The following is a 19,275-nucleotide window of genomic DNA, read 5'->3' as shown; positions in this document are numbered from 1 at the left end:
TTATTAAAAATCGTCAGTTGCGAACAGCAAAACGTGTTTCAACAGAAACCTATAGGGGCAATACGATGGAAACAAGGACGAAGTGTAAGACGGTGTAGCAACCAAAAAAATAAGCACAAAAAAATTTACAGACGAATGAAATGCATAACGGTTGGGTTAAAGGGACTTCATTACGCTCAGTTAATTATTAGAACAAGACCACGTTAAGCGCAGTCAATTGTTTTTCTTGGCGTAATTCAAAACAATCTAATAATTATCGATAAAAGGTATTTTATTCAATTATTGAAGACAATATTAGACATTCTTATTCATTAAAAATATATTTTATTTCATAAAAGGTTCTGTGAAAATATTTGTCAGATTATTTGTTGTGTTTTATTCTTAGAATGTAATGTTAGAAATGGACAAAACTCGAGTAATTTCGTATGTAGGTACCTACATAAACCACTAGAGCCGGCTCCAAGGTTCGTAGAAAATGTGAGTTTAATACATTTACCACGACCAAAATATAAAAAAACATGTTTGTATGGCTAGAAACAAAATAATGTTAAAAGAAAAAATAATCGAATATTTAGAATTCCAAACAAAAGAGCAAAAATTTACTTTATTCACGTGTCAAATTCTATTGCGTATAAATCTTTTGTTGAAATTTTATATAATTCGTGCTTTAAATAACTTCTTGAATTTCAATAATTTATTGCAATGAGTTCGGTGGATATTTCACATTTCCAAAAAAATCTCGTGTTTATCAATAATGTGGATTCATTTAATGGAAAATACTTCGCCCAGCATATTTCTAAACTGGTGTATGGAAGCGCAGTTGAGTTAAAAGCCATAGAAGATTATGGTGAAGATGGTCCTCCTGTCGTACTTGAGGATGCACTAAATGTTGGAGAACTTCCAGTAACTCCTCTTTCACCACTACCAGAATCGGATGATGCATTCTCAAGCTTACGTTACGAGGTTATTGGAAATGTAACGGACCGATTTGTCAAAGATCTACCTGGAGTGAAAAATATTATAAGCCCCGAAAAGTATTTGACAAGTGCTCTTGGATCTGGGATACTTATTCTAGATATCAGCCAATCATTTGATGGAATCGATAAGGTTGATGAAATTCTACAACAACTGGACCAAATACTGACGCAGGAAGAAGCAAATCTTTTGCATGGCGAAGATGGAGAATTTCTCAACGCCAAACCTAGTATCAGGAGAATTATTCTTATTTCCACGGTCCTTACTTGGTCTGAAACAAAATTAGAAAACTCGGAAGAAGAACAAGTATTAAATGAAGACCATTATGAACATCGAGCTGCAATATACGCTTACAAAGCGCATTATGAAATAGAAGAAAAGTTAATAAAACTTGGAAATCAATTCAAAAATAAGCTGCAGGTAGTCATTGTCAGTTCAGGTTTAAGTTACGGATGTGAAGAGAGCTTATTTTTTATATTCTTTCAAATGGCCTGGGAAAACCAGAGGGTAATTCCAATATTTGGCAACGGTCAAAATAACTTACCGGTAATTCACGTTAAAGATCTTTCTCGAATCGTCGGATCATTGCTCCAGTCATTCCCCCAAAAGAAAAAGATGGTATTAGCAATTGAAAAAAATGTTGTGAAACTACAAGATATTATTTTACTAATAGGGAAGACATATGGAAGTGGGTATTTTCAGTACATTCCCAAAGAAGAGGTTATTTTTTTGTCCGGAATAACATCTCATATGTATTTTCAACTAACTGCAAATTTGGTAATGGAACCATTGTACATCAACCAAAATGAAGAAGTGGAGCAGGTAGGAAGAAAGCAGTGGACGCACACAGCCTCATTTTTGGAGGACATGGAATTTATTTACGAAGAATTTAAAGATTTTTTGCATCTTCGACCGCATAAAATTCTCCTATTTGGCCCACCAGCATCAGGAAAATCTAAATTAGCCATTAACTTGTCTGTGTATTATGGAATACCTATATATTCTGAAGATATATTAAATGAGTTAATTGTTGAAGAGCTTAAATGGAAGCTGTACTTTTACAGTAACTTAAAACCGGAAGGAGAAGATCCAAGTATAGAAATGGTGGAAGGGGGATTTTTCACAGAAAATGTGGAAAGTTTAACAGATTTAAAAGCTGATTTACTGAAAGCTCAAGGTAAACTTGCTTTGCCAAAAGAAATGCTCATAAAATTTCTACAACAGAAAACATCGAGTTTGGAAAGCAAAAACAAAGGATGGATATTCGAAGGATACCCAAAACTTCATGAAGAGTGCGTAGGTATTTTTGGAGAGATAAACAACGAAGATTCCCCTGACACAAACAACGAAGTTGTTGGAGAAGATGACGAAGAAAAAACAATTAACATTAAACTACCAGATTTGGTCATTTCATTAGAGGCACCTGACTTATTTCTCTGTGAAAGGGTAATGCTTCAACGAGAAAATGCAATATCTAATTTACCCTACAATGAACGCGACATGTTGAAAAACTTAAAAGATTTCAGAAAAATGATCTGCGTTGATCAAACATTACTCACATACTTTGAAGACGCAAGAGTTGAAATCCGAAATATTGACATTGCTGAAAAGGGAGTGACGATGGAAACTATTTTTGGTATGATTATCGATGAGATTGGTGAACCCAGCTCCACCTTTACCAAGGAAGAACTCGAAACTGCCAGCGAGATAGAGGAACGACTTAGAAAAGCAGAGTCAGAAAGGATAGTTCAAATCAAGAAATCAATTGCTAAGGACAACGAAGAAAAAATCAAGCAATGGACGAGGCTTTACAAGATCTTAAAACAAGAAGAGACTGAACGTATACGTCTCAACTCCGACGCACTCCGGCAATACTTGATGAAACACGTGTTCCCACTTCTAACCAAAGGTTTGGCGATGGTAGCTAAGGTTAGACCTGCTGATCCAATTGACTTCCTGGCAGAATATCTGTTCAGAGAGAATGCCTCGGGAAAGATATTCGATCCTGGATATAATTTCTGCGCCGACCATCTTAAGATATTGTTTGATGAAATAAACAGGTACGTCAATGGGAGAGTTGCTTGAATTTTCTTTTGTAATGGCTCCATTTTAAGTGAAAGACGAAGAAATTAAATTTCCGCAAGGTATAACCATATTATTTTATGAATTATAAAAATACAACTTTTAAATTTCACGTGTTCAACTTGTATTGTAGAAAAAAATAACTTTTTTCAAAATTAATAAATTTAAAAAAATTCAATTAGAAATAAACGTAAGCATTTTTATTTTTATTCATGACAATCCTATTTATCTTTGTAAGAAGATACTGATCTATTTACATTACTGGAACGTATTATGAGGGTTAATTACACCGTAAGTATCAAAAGTTAAGTAAATATGTTCTGTTAATTTCTTTTCTGAATTTATTTGATAATTAAAAAGAAAATTTTAGTTATTTGTTTTTGGGTGTTATGCCGTGTTGCGCTAACTCCTTCTTTAGCCAACGTTTCGGACAACGTTACAGTGTCCATCATCATCTCATATCTGCCCTAAAAGTTGTCCGAAACGTTGGCTAAAGAAGGAGTTAGCGCAACACGGCATAACACCCCAAAAACAAATAACAAAAATACTTTTGGCCGCGAAAATTTTAAATCATATAAGAAAATTATTTGAAAAATATGGTATTTTTAAACTTTTTAAAGAATCTGAACTGTCTTCAACGAGAAGCTTAAGACCTAGAACATCTGGGAATATATATGTACCTAGATGCAACACGAAAACTGCACAACACCATTATAATACTTAGGCCCTAAGCTATTCAACGATTTACCCGATATAATAAAAAGTGAAAAAACTATTTAAATTTAAAAAAACATCTGATTTTACTTTTTTTTACAGAAAATCTACACAATGATCGATAATTTTCAGATATAGATACACTGTTGCAATTTATTTATGTATTGTTATTTTTTTTTACTTTCATTTTGTCATTTTGATACTGTATTTTTGCTGTAATAACGATGCCTACTATTTATGACCACCTTAACTATTTATAAATATTATGTATTTAATTAGTAAATAGACTAGCTCCCCAGTTAGTCCACAGATTTCTCTACTAACTGGGTAATTAAAATATTCAAGGAATATCATGTATAGTAAAATTATTCTGTATTTAAAAAAAAAAATCGTATCTCTAAAGCAGAGCAATTATACGTGAATAGTAAAAAGTATTCAATGGCGAGCATAGTCAATATAAAACTAGAAAATATCTAATCAAATGTAAAATAATGATTGAACATATCTTAACATTCTTTTCACACTTTCCTGACTGAAGTAAGATATTTAACCTCATTTATCGGTAGCCATTGAGCAGTTAGAGCTAATTTTTGAGCCACCGAGAATTTAGAGCAAATTTTTGGTAGGTACCTTTATTGATTTTCTTATAAATGTAATAAATATGATTGTTCCCTTGTAAAGTAATGTTGTTGTCGATGCATTATTTTTAGAAATTTCTCGTTTAGAGATGTTTTTTTGTGTTTCAAGGTGAAGAGCCCGATGGAAGAAGACAAAGGAGCGCTGGAGGCAAGGGCGAGAGAAGATTCGGAAGAATTCAAGAACCGACTGAGAAAAGAGCTAGTCAGTAGAGATGGACACAGGTAACTTACTCACATTACACTTTTAATCATTCAATTAAAATGTTTGTCAGGTAGGAAACAGTTATTATTTCTGAGCTTCGTGAGCAATCGAATGGTATTGGTCGTCCACGGAGTGAAAATGAACATGTTTGAAGGATGTGTCCTATGACTTAAGTTTGTCTGCATTCGAGTAACTAACTAATAAGAATATTTGTGCCTCTTTTTGAATGACTGTGCTGCGAGTATGATTGGTGGTTCTGTTAAAAAAAATATCAGATTTAAAGAGAGTAAAGCTTTGAAATTTGATAGTTGACTTCACAATAAACGAACATGTTATTGAAGTCTGTTTCTTGAAAAAAGCTACACCACGTATCTTCAGGGAGTACTTTGACAGGAATACTCAAAGGATGGGTTGTTTTACAGAATTTGAACAATTCATAGAATTTTAACGTTCATTTTCGGGTTCTGTGAAAGTCCTATTCAAGTTGCGATATTATATCATTATAAGCTAGTTGCTTGAAAGGAGGAAAATAATAACAAAACCTGAAAAAATCTTTCACAGAACTTGAAAATTAACTTTGAAATTTGAAGAATTGTTCAAATTCTCCGGAACAACCCGTCCTTAGTTCAGAAGAGTTCTCTGTATGTGAAGCGGCAAGCCAAAATGTTTACAATATTATTATATTCCCTAAGGGTATTCGTCTCCATGTTAGAGTGGTTAGGACTGTAATCATGTGGACAGAGAGCTATTGTGGTTTAGTTGCGGGAAGAGTTCCACTCGAGATTCGTTTAGATGCTGATTAATTTTTCTGTGTGCACTCCCGGACATGTATTAATTTAAAGAGTGTATATATTAAACTGCGTATCACATTGGAACTCTACAAACTGGTTTTACCTTATTTTATGTAACCGTGTTCGAGTATACTTGTTTTAATATCAACTACAGGCTTCAAATTACATTCCTAAGTAAATTTATTGTATCTTTTGAAATCTCAAGGAGGCCTTCTAAATGGAACTCAATTTAAAATCACTATTCAATATCTATTTTTGATGTTTATCAACCACTTATTTTCCTCTGTCTAATTAGTATTTTCTCAAGTTGAGTCTAGTATTTGCGTAAGGTTACATAAAATATCGAACGTGGCAGACAGTTTTCCCTAAAACAATATTGACTGTTTGCTTAAATTTCCATCGTTTATTAAATGCTACACACAAATGTTTTTTGAAAAATAAATTACATTTTGACGTAACTTTAGTAAACTACCAAGCAGCAATTAATTGATTAGAATTGTAAAATGTGAAACTGTGGACGTCAAAATACGGCTTTGAGCAGAATAGGTATACGTACAAAATAATATTATAAACCACCACTCTATTTAAGTTAAAGTTATGATTGTGCGTAACAATTTCATAGTAGTAATAATCTGCAAATAATGACGTGGCTACATTATATGTTTATCGGATATTCCGATATCGGATATTCATATTATTTTAATTACCAGTTATTTCATAACAATGGTTTTTAAATTTTTATTATTTTTTACGTGAATACCGTACAAGAGCCCCAACTGCTCCCAACTGTCTTGATCTGGTGAGACTAATTAGGGAGTGTTGTGTGGCTGAAGGCAGTGGAAAGGGGAAGGAGATGGGAAAGCGAAAGGTGGGGGAGTACCTGGCTATTCAGATCTGGTCACCAAAAATGGCTAAAGCCATTTCAAGCAACGTTTTAATACTGAATGGTGGTCTCGTTGAGAGTATCTTCCAGTCTGGAACGTGACACAAGTATACTAAAAATTTACTAGCGCTCGCCAGGATTAGAACCAACGACCTTCGGATTGCTAGTCGAGGGCCTTAACCCTCAACCACGTTATTGTATGAAAATTTCATTTTTAAATAAGCTTTGGATTATAAACGTCTGACTTATGGGATTCATGGACGTGTGTGATCTTATTAAAGTTACAAACAGAGTCAAAAACTTGACATTTCTTCCTTAAATTAATTAACACTGTGCTTGACTCGACGCGTCGTGACACTCCTTGTTGAAAGTAAAATGTACGGCTCAGAAGAACAGTAAAAAAGTAAGACTCGAGATGACACATCTGACTTGAAGTGTTCATTAAAATCTAGGCATGTTTCTTCCGAGTTAAATACTAGTCCACAGTTTTAGCGGAAGAACCTTACTTACTGAAAATTTTATGTTACATAAAAGTGAAAAATAAACCGAGATATTTATACCACCTACAAAATGCTGTTTTTATTCTCAACCGATCGTAAAAAAAATCATTTTTTATCATTTGGACACATTTGAGAAGGACACTTTTGTTAGGAAACAGGATTTGAGGCCAAAATACTCAACCAAACTAGGTAATTTTTTTTTTTAATCAAAAGAAATAGCAAACTCCTACGCATTATGTACGCAAATATGTGCTTCTTTATTTATTTATATTTTAAATTATAAAACATAGGTCATTAAAGAAATAAAATTTTTCATGATTTCAGAGGCAAATTAGGCAATTATTTGCGCGTTTATTGTAATATATATACAAATATGATGAAATATAGAAAAAACAAAAATACAAAAAAAAGCATTTTTATGGGCGTAGATTTAAATTTACCTCGGAATAAAAACATGTTATGTAAATTTAAATTTCTACGCAAAAAACGCCTTTTTCAATGTATTATTTTTCATTGTATGAGAATAGAAGGTAGGTCAAGATTATATTTTATAATAAATACAGATAACACCTAAAAAAAAGTGTAAAAGCGAAGCAAAATTGAATTTTTATGGCCTATCATAATATAAAACACAAATAAATAAAATAGTACATACCATTACTAGATATTTGATACACTTGAAACAAAATGATTAAGTAGTTTGGTTGGGTATATTGGCGGCAAATTCAAAATTAAGTTTGTTTGAGAAAGGTCGCGCAGCCGTTATTCTAAGTTCTAAGCTTTACGTACGAATATGTCATTGCAAGCTTTAAATGCTAAAGTTTATAATATTTACATTATTTGCATTATATGACCTACGCGACGGAACAGTGTATGTTTGTTGTCTTTCAGTCTAATCGACCAATATGATCGATATTGAGGAGTACTTATATTACGTTATAATGCGTAAATTCCATCGTCAATGGTCATATAAATGTTTAAAATCCAGAAAATATTTTGGCAAGCTTCGTGAGTAGTAAGAGTTTTCACTTCGTGGATGACGGTAACCGTTGAAGTATTTTTTTGTCTTATTTATACCAGATCTCGGAGAGGGTGGTACAATTCCACGAGTTCCATATAATATATAATAAATGAAAATTAACAATAAAAAATGTCATAAAGTACATACGAAGGATAAAATATACCCTAAAAATACAGAAAATACAGTGTGTGGCAAGCCTACGCACGACGGAAGTGAAACTTTTAGTATTCTTCTGTCTCTCTTTTCATTTCATTCTCTCTTTTTTTCTGTCTATTGACATATTTATAAGTAGCATGTGATAAAAAAAAAATAAAAGTTATAGAAATATGGGATTCGAACCCGGGTCCTGCATAACGAGTGTCGAACGCTCTGCCTCTAGACCGCGGTTATTACGTATTTGACCAAAATATTATATAGTCAAAATATCTAAAAGTCGCAGCACGAGAGCATTTTATCAATTAAAAAAAATTATTATTAAAAAAATAACAAAAAGAAAAAAAAAATTTAAAGCGGGGATCGAACCTCGGTTCTTCACGACGACAATCGGGCGCTCTGCCTCTAGACCGCGAAGCTGAGTTTGGAGAGTGACCTAAAGTAGGTATATAATATTGGCTAGGCTCCTATAGCGAAATGATCACGGTTTTTGATGACGGTCATGAGTGGGTTTTACTCCGGTCCTCGAAATTGCATAACGCGCGTAAAGAAGTTTCACTTCAAAAAGAAAATAGCGTTATATTTTTAGAGATCTATGACATCAGATATTTGCTCCATCACTTGTTAATGGGACTCCACTTGTTGATGCCATACTGCATCACAAAAGCGTTTTTGATCGTTGCTAGGCTCGTTCTGTAGCTGGTGATCCGTGTTCTGATTAGAGCTCGGGATACGGGAACGCGCCCTTCTTCGAATATCTCAGTGGCACTGCAGTATAAAAGAGTAGTTCATTTATTTCCACATAAAACCATACAAATTTTCTAATGTTATTTTAATGTGCACTAAAATAGACCGCTATTATTCAGAATAGAAAGCTTGCTTAGCACGGCTTTAGCTGAATTACCAGCCTTAATATTCCAACCTTCTCGTTTCCCTCCTTAATTTTCTTTTGCCTTACAATATCTCACAATATTAGCTATGCCAGAAGCCACAATGGGATACAAAGCGTATTCAATTGTGGCTTCGGGCAAATGGGTTTTTGTGCGGTTATCATAGTAAAAAAATAGATTTTTCAGGTAGCTTTGGAATAGACTTTTGTAAACAATCAAATACGATGTACCTAGTACATAACGTATGCATATCAACATCCCCATGGCACATATTTAAAAAATCCTTATTTTTACTGACAAAATGTTTATTGACAAAATCATATCATATAGTTTCAATGATTTCTAGCGACTTTTGTTTTGTGATAAGAATATGGAGGTTATATTAGATTCCAATATTAGATAGATGATAGATGATAGATTTTTCTAAGGATTTCTTTTATAATAAGGAACTACAGTGAAAAATATTATGGCTTATATATATACACCAACAAACGCTGATTCTGAATATATACGAGAATAGTTTTATTATATATTATTATAAGTAGAATTTATAAATCGCCATTTAAAAAATAATAATATACCATCCCATTAAAACTTATCATTTGGTTCGTACGACTGAACTGATGATCGTTAACAACCACTCTACGAGAGTGATATATCCATGGTCTACAAAATCCACATCAAGTTGCCAATTCGTGGAGAGTTACCCAAATTACGGGGAGTTTCTAATATTTTTCGAGAATTGGGTTTCTTACTGAGTTAATTTGGAATTATTTTACAATAATTGTGAGAAAGCATTATATACGTTAGAAGCAAATTTAAAATAAAGTCTATTTTTAAAACCCGAACAAAAGAGAAATTCCGAAAATCTACATAATAAAAAATAAATACTAATTTTAACAGAATTTTGTTTCTTTTTTGGGGTGAAGGAACTTGTGGAGAATTTGAAAATCATTTCATCTCTTGTGGGTATTTTTTAAAATATGCATTGGCAACTCTGGTCCTTATTCACATTTGAAGCGATGAAAATGTTTGAATGCAGGTTTTTAAACACCGGTAAATTGTTGGTCAGGTGTGGTCATGGATGCATTTTTGCACCTTGATTCAATGCGATAACATTAGTGATAAGATGCTAACATTTTACTTAGTGTTTTTCAATGTTAAATCTTAAGAATAAAAACTGTCTTGACTCCCGTACAAAATACAGCACCGGTTGGAAAACATCTTGGTATACAGTGTCATCGGTGATGTCGCGGGTCACGTAGATTCGATGCATTTTCAGCAGACCCGAAAAATTTAAATTTTGAAATTTATTTTCGCTATTAAAACTAACTATAAAACAGATATTTAAGTTAAAAGTCATTATTAACAGAAAAAAATGACTTAAAAATTGGATAGTTCCTAAATAAAATCTCAAGAAATATCATTCCTATACATACAGATTTACCGTGTTTTTATGTCAGGACAATCTATACAATAATCACATTAAACCGCTTAATAACAATATCTCAAATATAAGGCCTAAATTAGATCTATATTTAAATTTTATTCCTCCATGATATTTAAATAAAACTGCTTTGAAATAACCATCCCATACCTAAAAGATATTTGAATATTTCACTGAACTAACCAAGCGCCCCAGGATGTTCAGTTCCCCCGAGTGGCTGTACCGGCGCGCTTTGTTGCGGCAGGGTTAAAGAGTTAAACCCTACTCTCCGCTGAATTATTGTAAAATGTTTATTTTTTCACAAAATAATATTCATATGTTTCGGGAACATCCCACCAGTACCGGAGTGTAGTTAATGAGAGTGAGAGTTAAGTTAATGTAATTAATGCATTAAACCACTCAATGAAGAAACTTGCGAGAGAATAAGCCAACACATAAAATCAAACAAAAAGTTTCGGTGTGGATCAAAACCATAGGTCCTACCAACACTATTTTTCGAAAACTTTATTTTTGATTTATTTTATTTGGAATATCAACAGGCTACTGATACTACATACACACAAAAATATTACAATCCCATATCCAATTTTCACATTTTGCAAAAAAATTCAATAATTATGTACATAGTAGACAAATAAAATAAACGTACAAAATAATACATGTGTACATACACATACGTATAAATATAAATACAGAGGGCTAGTTTGTGGATATGCTAACTACTGACTAAACGAACACAGTTAAGAATAATAAATAAACCGAAAAAGGGAAAATTTCGTAAACATAAAAAAAGAAATAAAACGAAAAATAAAAAGGTGACTTATTTGAAGTTTTGAAATAAATACAGAATTTGAGTATGAATCAAGCACAATTTTTAATGTAATTATTTAAATTTTATCTTGTTAGTAATTTTTGTTTTTGCAACATTTCCATAATGGAGATTCATTATCGCCTTGGCGTAAGACCACCATTCTGAATTGAAACGTTGCTTAAATGTTGTTTGGCGACCAGATCTGAATAGCCAGGTACTTCCCCACCTTCCTCTTTCTCATCTCCTTTGCCTTCAATCTCACAACATACACGTGTCACTTTGTGCGATATTCACATAACAAAATAAGTACAGGTGTAAAATGTTTAAAAATATACATTTTAGAATTTCCATATCCGTGATAGATTGCTCTAAATTACTTGAACGAATTCAATCAAGGTTGCCAATCAAATAAACCAGACATAAACAGAGATTAAAAATCCCTCAATGTAACACCAACTCAAAACAAAACGCATTCTTTCATAGATCTTCTTACATATTTAACATGTTTCATACAATGAATTCGACTTACGTAACTCAGCACCTTTCATTTTCAAACCTAAAATCAATTAATAACATTGACACAAAACACATAACTCTACAATGACTAGATCCATTCCCTCCCCCTCTCCCACCGTCCCATGCCCATAAAATCATGTCTCTTTTGCATTCACTAATAATTAAGAAACATCAGTAAAAACCAATTATTGGTTCATAAATGTGTTACAGTCATAGTGATTATATAGCTATTATACATAATGACTGGTCATTATATATATACAATAACCAAATATTAAATATACAATAACAAAATATTATGTTCAGTAGCAAAATTGTTTAGATAAATGTGATAAATTAATCACTTTTTCCGGATAGTATTCAAAATATCGGGTCAAAGTTAACCAAAGTAATAAATACGGTCCAACTTGTGATATTCTCTCTCTTTTGCCAATCTTTTCTTTGTTTAAAACAATATAAAATTTTCTTCTCTCTTGGCTATGACCGATTTTTAATTTTTTTTTCTAAGGCTTTGCATATGTGTTCGCAGGGATGGAAAATTCCTCCCCTACAACACATAAGCCTCCATGAAAATTGGACCCTTTTCTTTGATATCTACAGAAAGCTACTTAAAGCTCTCTTGTACTATATATCTTTATAGACATATGTACTTAACTAATTAATATGTTATTTACGAACTTGAACGCAAATATTTCCGTATTTATATTGTGATTAAATTCCATCAAACGTTGTGTAATTTTTTGATTTATGATATAGGATTTTAATTACCTTCATTTTTGTGGTAACCCCCTTGGTTCTGATCGAGGCGTTGAGTTTCACAATTTAATTGGTCTTTCCATTGTAAACCTAGACTTAAATGAATTCCCTGAATGAGCTAACTTTCCTATTGTAATTATTCTGATTCCCTGCACCCTAACAAAGTCGTAGTTAAACGCTGATAAAAGATATTATACATGTTTATTTGAACAGGTGATTAAATATAACTCAAATGGTTAATTGTTAGTAAATTTGATTTTGGTAAACTCTTGTGTCTGTTTGGCGCCACTCCTTTATGATTCTGCTGCTATAAGGTACATGTAAAGATTGATTTAGTAGGTTAATGTAATTAGTTAATTGCATATTTGACGAACTCGGAATAGCCCATTTGCTGGCATAATTTGGCTCCAAATCCTCCTGCAAGTAAACGAGATGATCGTGAGTCAACGAGAAATTCGCACAATCCTTTGACACGGCTCTTTGATTGATACCTAAGTTATCGCGTCCCAAAAAGCCTTCCACGTCATCATGCACTGCCTTCAAGTTTCCCCTCGAGTCCCGATACCCCCAAATTCCGACCCCTCCTTGGACTACAATTTACTTAGGGCGAACCGGTTTCGTCCTACATACAATCATATACTCACGGTTGGTGTGGACTTACGGGTCGTCAATCCTCATTCCACGTTTAAGAGAAGATGCGAGAGTGGTCCAGAAGACCTAAAATGCAAGCTGTATGCAGGTCCGCATCCTCCAGTAAACAGTACATACGAATAAATATATGTATACATACAGTTTGGGAAAGGTTTATAACTCGCAATACGAGGCTATCTACCTCGTATTCCAAGCTCGGATCTCGCACAAAGAATTCTGCACAATTCTTAGCTTGGTAACCGAATAAATACGTGCTAATAAGGTGATACTAATAAATACTAGTAAAATAAGATCTTATGATAGTTTGTTTTGGAGAGCTATCGAACTCCAGGCTTTTGTTTGGTTTTGAAGTTTTTATTTAAGAGAATCGTCATCTCTATTTGGTTTGGTTAATGGTCTTGTTGTAGGAGCGACCACTGCCTCCTATCTGATGAACTGTATTTGTTTTAAATTTTACCTCCAGGGTTCAACATTAATTTTTATTCATCCTATCCCGTGATTTTCCAATTGTTTCAAGTAGTTGGTTGCCACATTAGAGAGTACTCGACTCTCAAATGTCTCAGGCAACTGATGGGGTTCTGTATGAGCACCCAATCAATACTATTCAAATGTTTCGTATAATTATTCGATATAAATCTTACTAACCCGTGATTTTTCAATTGTAGATTGTGAATGGTAGGTAATTGTAAACACGCGGCTCCCAGCTGTTTCAGGTAACTAATAAAATCTATGCGACTATCTAATCAATGGTATTCAAATGTTTCATGTAATATTTCGATATAAATCTGGCTAACCCGTGATTTTTCAATTGTCGTTTGTGATTGATAGGTATTTGAGAGCACGCATCTTCCAGCTGTTTCGGGTAATTAATAAAATCCTTTGTGACTAACTAATTATGGCCAAGGTCGTTTCCAAACTATGCGGTTGACCCAATTCTCCAGTGATCCTTTGTTTTATCAACAAATTGAACAATGTAAACATCTCATCTGACCCACTAACCCAGATGTGAGATTGTTTATTTTAAAAATTATCTCGCGCTCTCCTTGTGATTCAGTTTTGCTACCGTTTATTGTGCATAGTTAATTCAAATATTTTTTTAATTCCTTTATTGAAGTTAAACTATTTATTTCATTTCCCGAAGTTAGTAAATTTACTAGAAGTTAGGTGAAAAATAAATATAAATATATATATAAGTACACATATCTCGATTGTCAAAATACGTTAAATAAGATCACATATATTAATAAATAAATATAAAATATATGATTCTACATAGTCTTGAATATTAATAAATACATATTTTCTTTTCAATAAAGTAGATATGTCCATAGGTAGGTATCTAAGATCGCTACCATTTCGATGTTCTGATTAAATGATAAATATATATATATATACATATACATGGTACATACATTACTCATATATACTATTTATATACAATATTTTACTTTATTTTTTTTATGGATAAATACATATATTAGTGTGTAATTCCTTTTTGTTGTTTCACTTTAATATTCAATTGATATACTTCCACTTCACAGCCCTTCTGTGTCTCCTGGGACCTGAAAATTATTTATAAAAGGAAAACTTACCCCCGTCAAGGTATTTCCGGTCGGGTAGTACACAACAACCTTGATGAAGAAATCCTACCTAATTAATTGTATTTTTCAACTAATTTCAAAATAAATCTTTTCGACTATTTATTCCTATATAATATTTTATTCTCGCTTGAATCATATAAATTAGCTGATATTTAATTTTTCTTCCGAACGAAATCCTAATCCAGAAAACCCGTTGATTTAATAACACTTTTCTAGTTTAGGCTTTTGAATGATAGCTGTTTCAAATGCTTTTTTCGAAATGGTAGACTGATGTTTAGAATTCCGGTTAAAACGACAAACACTTTTAACACTGTCGCTATACGCACGATGGATTTTAATTGATCAATTTATTGATTCTAAATTTCTTTTTATTTATTTTTATAAGAAAATTTTTTCCGAATTGCGCAGACTTTTAATTATCTCGATTCTTAATAAATTAATTTCTTTTCCGAACTGTTACTTTTAGAACAAAGGTTTGAGCATTTGTTGTTATTTCTTTTCGAACTGTCTAGATTGTGTTTATTTTAAACTAAGACGTAAATATTTATTACTATTATTATTATTTTTTAACCAAATTGATGTTAAATTATAATCTATTTTTAAATTTCAATTCACGAGCACATCCACTCTAGATGAACGACAAAACTCTCAATCGAATTTTAATTTCACTTGAATGGAATAATTATTTTAAAATTTTGATTTAATTTTTAATTCAGTAATCACTTTTTGCACTTCACTAAACACTTTTTAAGCACTGAGTTTAAATTATATTTATTTTCACTGTTTAACCAAATTAAACTGACTCAAGAAAACTTCACTGATGGGATTTTCAAAGGAATTTAAACTGAATTTAAAATTTCTAACTTTTCACAAAACTTCCTAAGTCCAGGGACTTGTTCAAAATTTAATACTTAGACTTGTTCAAAATTTAACACTTAGATTATTTCACTAGAATTTTACCAATAGACGTAGTACTGCGACGTAAACTCCGTTTTCAAAACTCTCGACTGACTGCACAAAACTTGTCTGCACCGCCATTTTATACCCTTCTCAGATTCCAAAAGACGTATCTGAATTTCCTCTGATGATCGATTCTATCTTTTACCAACTCGCAAATCCAAACATCCCTGCCATTAATATCGATTGTGCTTCCATAAGATCTTCTGCTTTCCGGCTCTGGGCGGTGGTTAATTTTTATCTCACAACTCTAAATCGATAGGGTCCGAATCGGGTAAGTCCGCGTTAGTCGCCCAAGCTTCCTTTGTCCTCCGTTCATACAAAATGTAGTTAAAATCTCATGATTTTGCGTTCCTTTTTTTTCTCAATTCGCGATAGGTCCATCCTCAATAACATATATATAGATCTCAATTTTATGCATCTCGTGCGAAAATTGTTTAAATCCATGCTGAAATCTTTACTACGCATTTTTGAATTTCGATTTGTCTAAATTCTACTTAATTTTATTGTCACCTATATGAGCTTTTCCATTTCCACCCGTACCTTCTATCTCCATGTCGCAGATTTGAGTTTTTCCTTTATCTTTGAATTTTATTTTTATCCGCGACGTTTTCTTGCACAATTTCTTCTTTATTCTTATGTCATTTTTCATAACTCTTATAATTACTCATTTTCCAAGTCGTATTTATTAATTTCACGGATAAATTCGAATTGTATCGCTTTTCTCCACATGGATCATTTCCTATCTCCGTTCTTTACCCTTTCTTTTATCTTTTCTTCACTTTTCCCGATGTGTGTGGTCTCCTGGGAAATTTCATACTTCATTTATTATTAATTAATATATAGTTTTCCACACTTCTATGGGAGATATACCTAATTAGACTCTGGGATATCTGTTATTTTTATTGCCTGACCCAATCTCCGCCCCATCCTCTATCTTTGTCATACAAGATTTCACATAAATTATATGTCTGGACACCTGTTTACGTCTTGAATTTATGTACTATGGTCGTAAATTTAATTTAATTTCAAACCTATTAATTTTAATCTCTTTTGCCTTAACTCAATACCTCATAAGCTCCACGTTAAAGTTAATCGTTTTTCTAATCGTTTATTACCTTAACGTAAATAAAAATCATGTTCGGATTTCGATTGTTTATCTCCTGAAATACACATGAGACCGTCAACCTTTTATCTTGTTTCGATCCCTCTGTAATCTTGTGTAGCTCCAATATCTATCTACCCTGATAATTATGTAAAATGTCTACTTTTCCTGAATCTAATCTATCGCCATATGTTTAGTTTTACTGTCTTCTTCTGACACTCAATTTTCATGTCCCTAGGACCTTTGTAGCAGCTCAAAAATCTCTGTATTATCCTTCCATTTGGACGCCGCACTTTTCTAAAATGTCTATTTTTTTTGCGAGATTTTCATTCAAAATTGATTTACCAATATGTCCGTTTCATCTTAAATTGATAACGATTAATTTCCATTGTTTCCAAAACTCTCACCTCTCTTTAGTACGATTTTTATCGAACATGACACCCTCCTTCTATCATAAATAATTGTACTACAGTTGAAAATTCTGCCAGTAATTTCCCTAAGTTTCTCCGCCCTCTCTTACACTATCACGTTTATAATTTTTTTTTCATTGCATTTTTGTGTGTGTGCTTTACAACTTGTAAAACTTCCAAAGCCCTCGATTTCAACGGTTCGATACCTCATAAATGTCTCAGTCATTGTAAACATTCCCAGGGCTAGTTCCCTTGAACGTCGATGTTTACTCCATAGTGCATTCACCTCTAATTATTGTGGGAAAGAAGAAGCCATTACTTATCCTTTTTATTGCCCGATCCAAAGTTCATTCCTTTGTCTGTAGTTGATGCACGCCTCTCCGTTCACTGATTGGTTATTCAAAATTTTTTATCGTTCTCGACCAGATCTAATTGGTCGACAACCTTCAATATTTATTTTTAAGCCTAGAAAGGGGGTTTCTTTCTCGTCTTAGACGATTTTACGACCTCTCTGCTTTCGTCCCGGAACCTCGATATAATTCCAACTATTACAGGTGTCTACTGCAAGCAAGCCGGATCAATTCTTTCTCCGCCAGATGTCGTTAGCATGTCCGTTTTCATAAATACTTCGTATATTTTTAATCCGCGAGGTGGGAACTATGGTTTATCTGGTTTCACTGTGATTTACGCCTTTCATCACAAACTGACTTGCTGCCCACCTATACTAACCTTACCTATAATAACCCAACATAACCTAACCTATCATAACCCAAACTAACCTAACGTATCCTAATATAACCTATCCTAACCTAACCTAACCCAACCTAACCTAACCTAACATATAATAACCCAACCTAAACTAACCTCACCTATCATAACCCAACCTAACCTAACCTTAGCTATATTAACCCAACCTAGTTTAAATTTACTTTATAAATTAAACGCAAGTTGAAATATAATTTTATAATCAATTTTTTTTCCTACTTGTTTTATTACTTTATCTAAGGACGGGTTGTTTCGGAGAATCTGAACAATTCATCAAATTTCAACGTTCATTTTCAAGTTCTGTGAAAGATTTTTTCAAGTTCTGTTTTTATTTCAGTTTTGCCAAGCATCTAGCCTACGATGATATAAACAGAACTTGAATAAGTCTTTCACACAACCCGAAAATGAACGTTGAAATTTGATGAATTGTTCAAATTCTCCGAAACAACCCGTCCTAAGTCTTCGAAGATATTATATAAAATTGCTAGTTAATGTGATTAATTCTGTGTCAATTATCACTTTGTCTAAATTGGGTAGACATTATAAATAACGGCTGGATAATATATATAATACCTTGTATGTAACATATATAAATATAACACCTTTTAAACATAACATGAATGTATGTTACTGTTTATTCCAGCGAGCTAGCAAAGCACGCCGGCTTCTGGCTCGGGTTCCGCAGCAACTCCCTCGAGCAGCTGTACCGGCGCTGCGGTGGCGCCAACCCGGGCGCTCCGCTTGGCGCCGTCGGGTTACTGCCGCCCGTGTTGGTGCTGGCCGCCATGGCTCTTCCGCCGACCCCATCGCCGCCTGCGGCCCTGCTGGCCACCGCCGCTGGGTTGCTTGTCATCAGCGTGGCGGGGCCATTTCTGGCACAGAGCTTTACGGTAACTTTTCATTTTTTTTTATGGTCATTTTCTAATCCGTTACTTTTACATTTTATTTTAAAGTTCTAACAAATACCAGATTACTAGAAGTCGGGATTTTTTTTAGTGTAGAAATTCTGGGATTAACTACCACAATATGTACTCGTCATTGCCCAGAAAACGAATGGAGGGTATAATGTTGATCCTTCTGTAGACATCTCCAATATGTCACTGAAAAAAATGTAAAAGATTGTTGTCGGGGCAGTTCAGTTTTGTATAAAAAAATGTGTAGAAAAAATACAATCGTTTATAATTTAATAAACTATTCCTTTGTAAAAGCCACTAAAAACGGTGTCAAAAATGTATATAAGGCATTGTTAGTCTATGATATAAGGTCATGACGTAATCACACTAACGGATTCTATACCAGATTTGTTAAGATGGATTTGTTTCAATCTTGGTCCAAATTTATGTAAAAGTTGTATATTTTACAAAAATGTATTACGTAAGCGATGACACCACCAAATTAATTGAATAC

General features: G+C 33.2%; 2 protein-coding genes across 2 annotated transcripts in view; both read left to right on the top strand.

Annotated features, from left to right (window-relative positions):
* Positions 1–19,275, top strand: part of Ac3 (Adenylate cyclase 3) — a 321,798-nt gene that overhangs the window by 270,987 nt on the left and 31,536 nt on the right. Inside the window, exons 10-11 of the mRNA XM_089651683.1 lie at positions 4,519–4,631; positions 18,512–18,758. Coding sequence (XP_089507809.1) covers positions 4,519–4,631; positions 18,512–18,758 — 360 coding nt within the window. The remainder of the gene's footprint in view (positions 1–4,518; positions 4,632–18,511; positions 18,759–19,275) is intronic.
* Positions 703–3,060, top strand: LOC149424547 (adenylate kinase 7-like). Its single transcript, XM_089631011.1, has one exon. It carries the CDS (start codon positions 703–705, stop codon positions 3,058–3,060), a length of 2,358 nt encoding a protein of 785 aa, XP_089487137.1.

This window comes from Hesperophylax consimilis, chromosome 4 (genome assembly GCF_061612785.1).
Source record: "Hesperophylax consimilis isolate HC1 chromosome 4, BYU_Hcon_1.0, whole genome shotgun sequence".
Classification (NCBI taxonomy): Eukaryota; Metazoa; Arthropoda; class Insecta; order Trichoptera; family Limnephilidae; genus Hesperophylax; species Hesperophylax consimilis.
The sequence above is the reverse complement of the archived record's forward strand: the minus strand, read 5'-3'. Positions and strand labels throughout refer to the sequence as shown.

Excerpts from the sequence above, each read along its gene's own strand:
- LOC149424547 (XM_089631011.1), top strand. The coding sequence starts at position 703 with ATGAGTTCGGTGGATATTTCACATTTCCAAAAAAATCTCGTGTTTATC.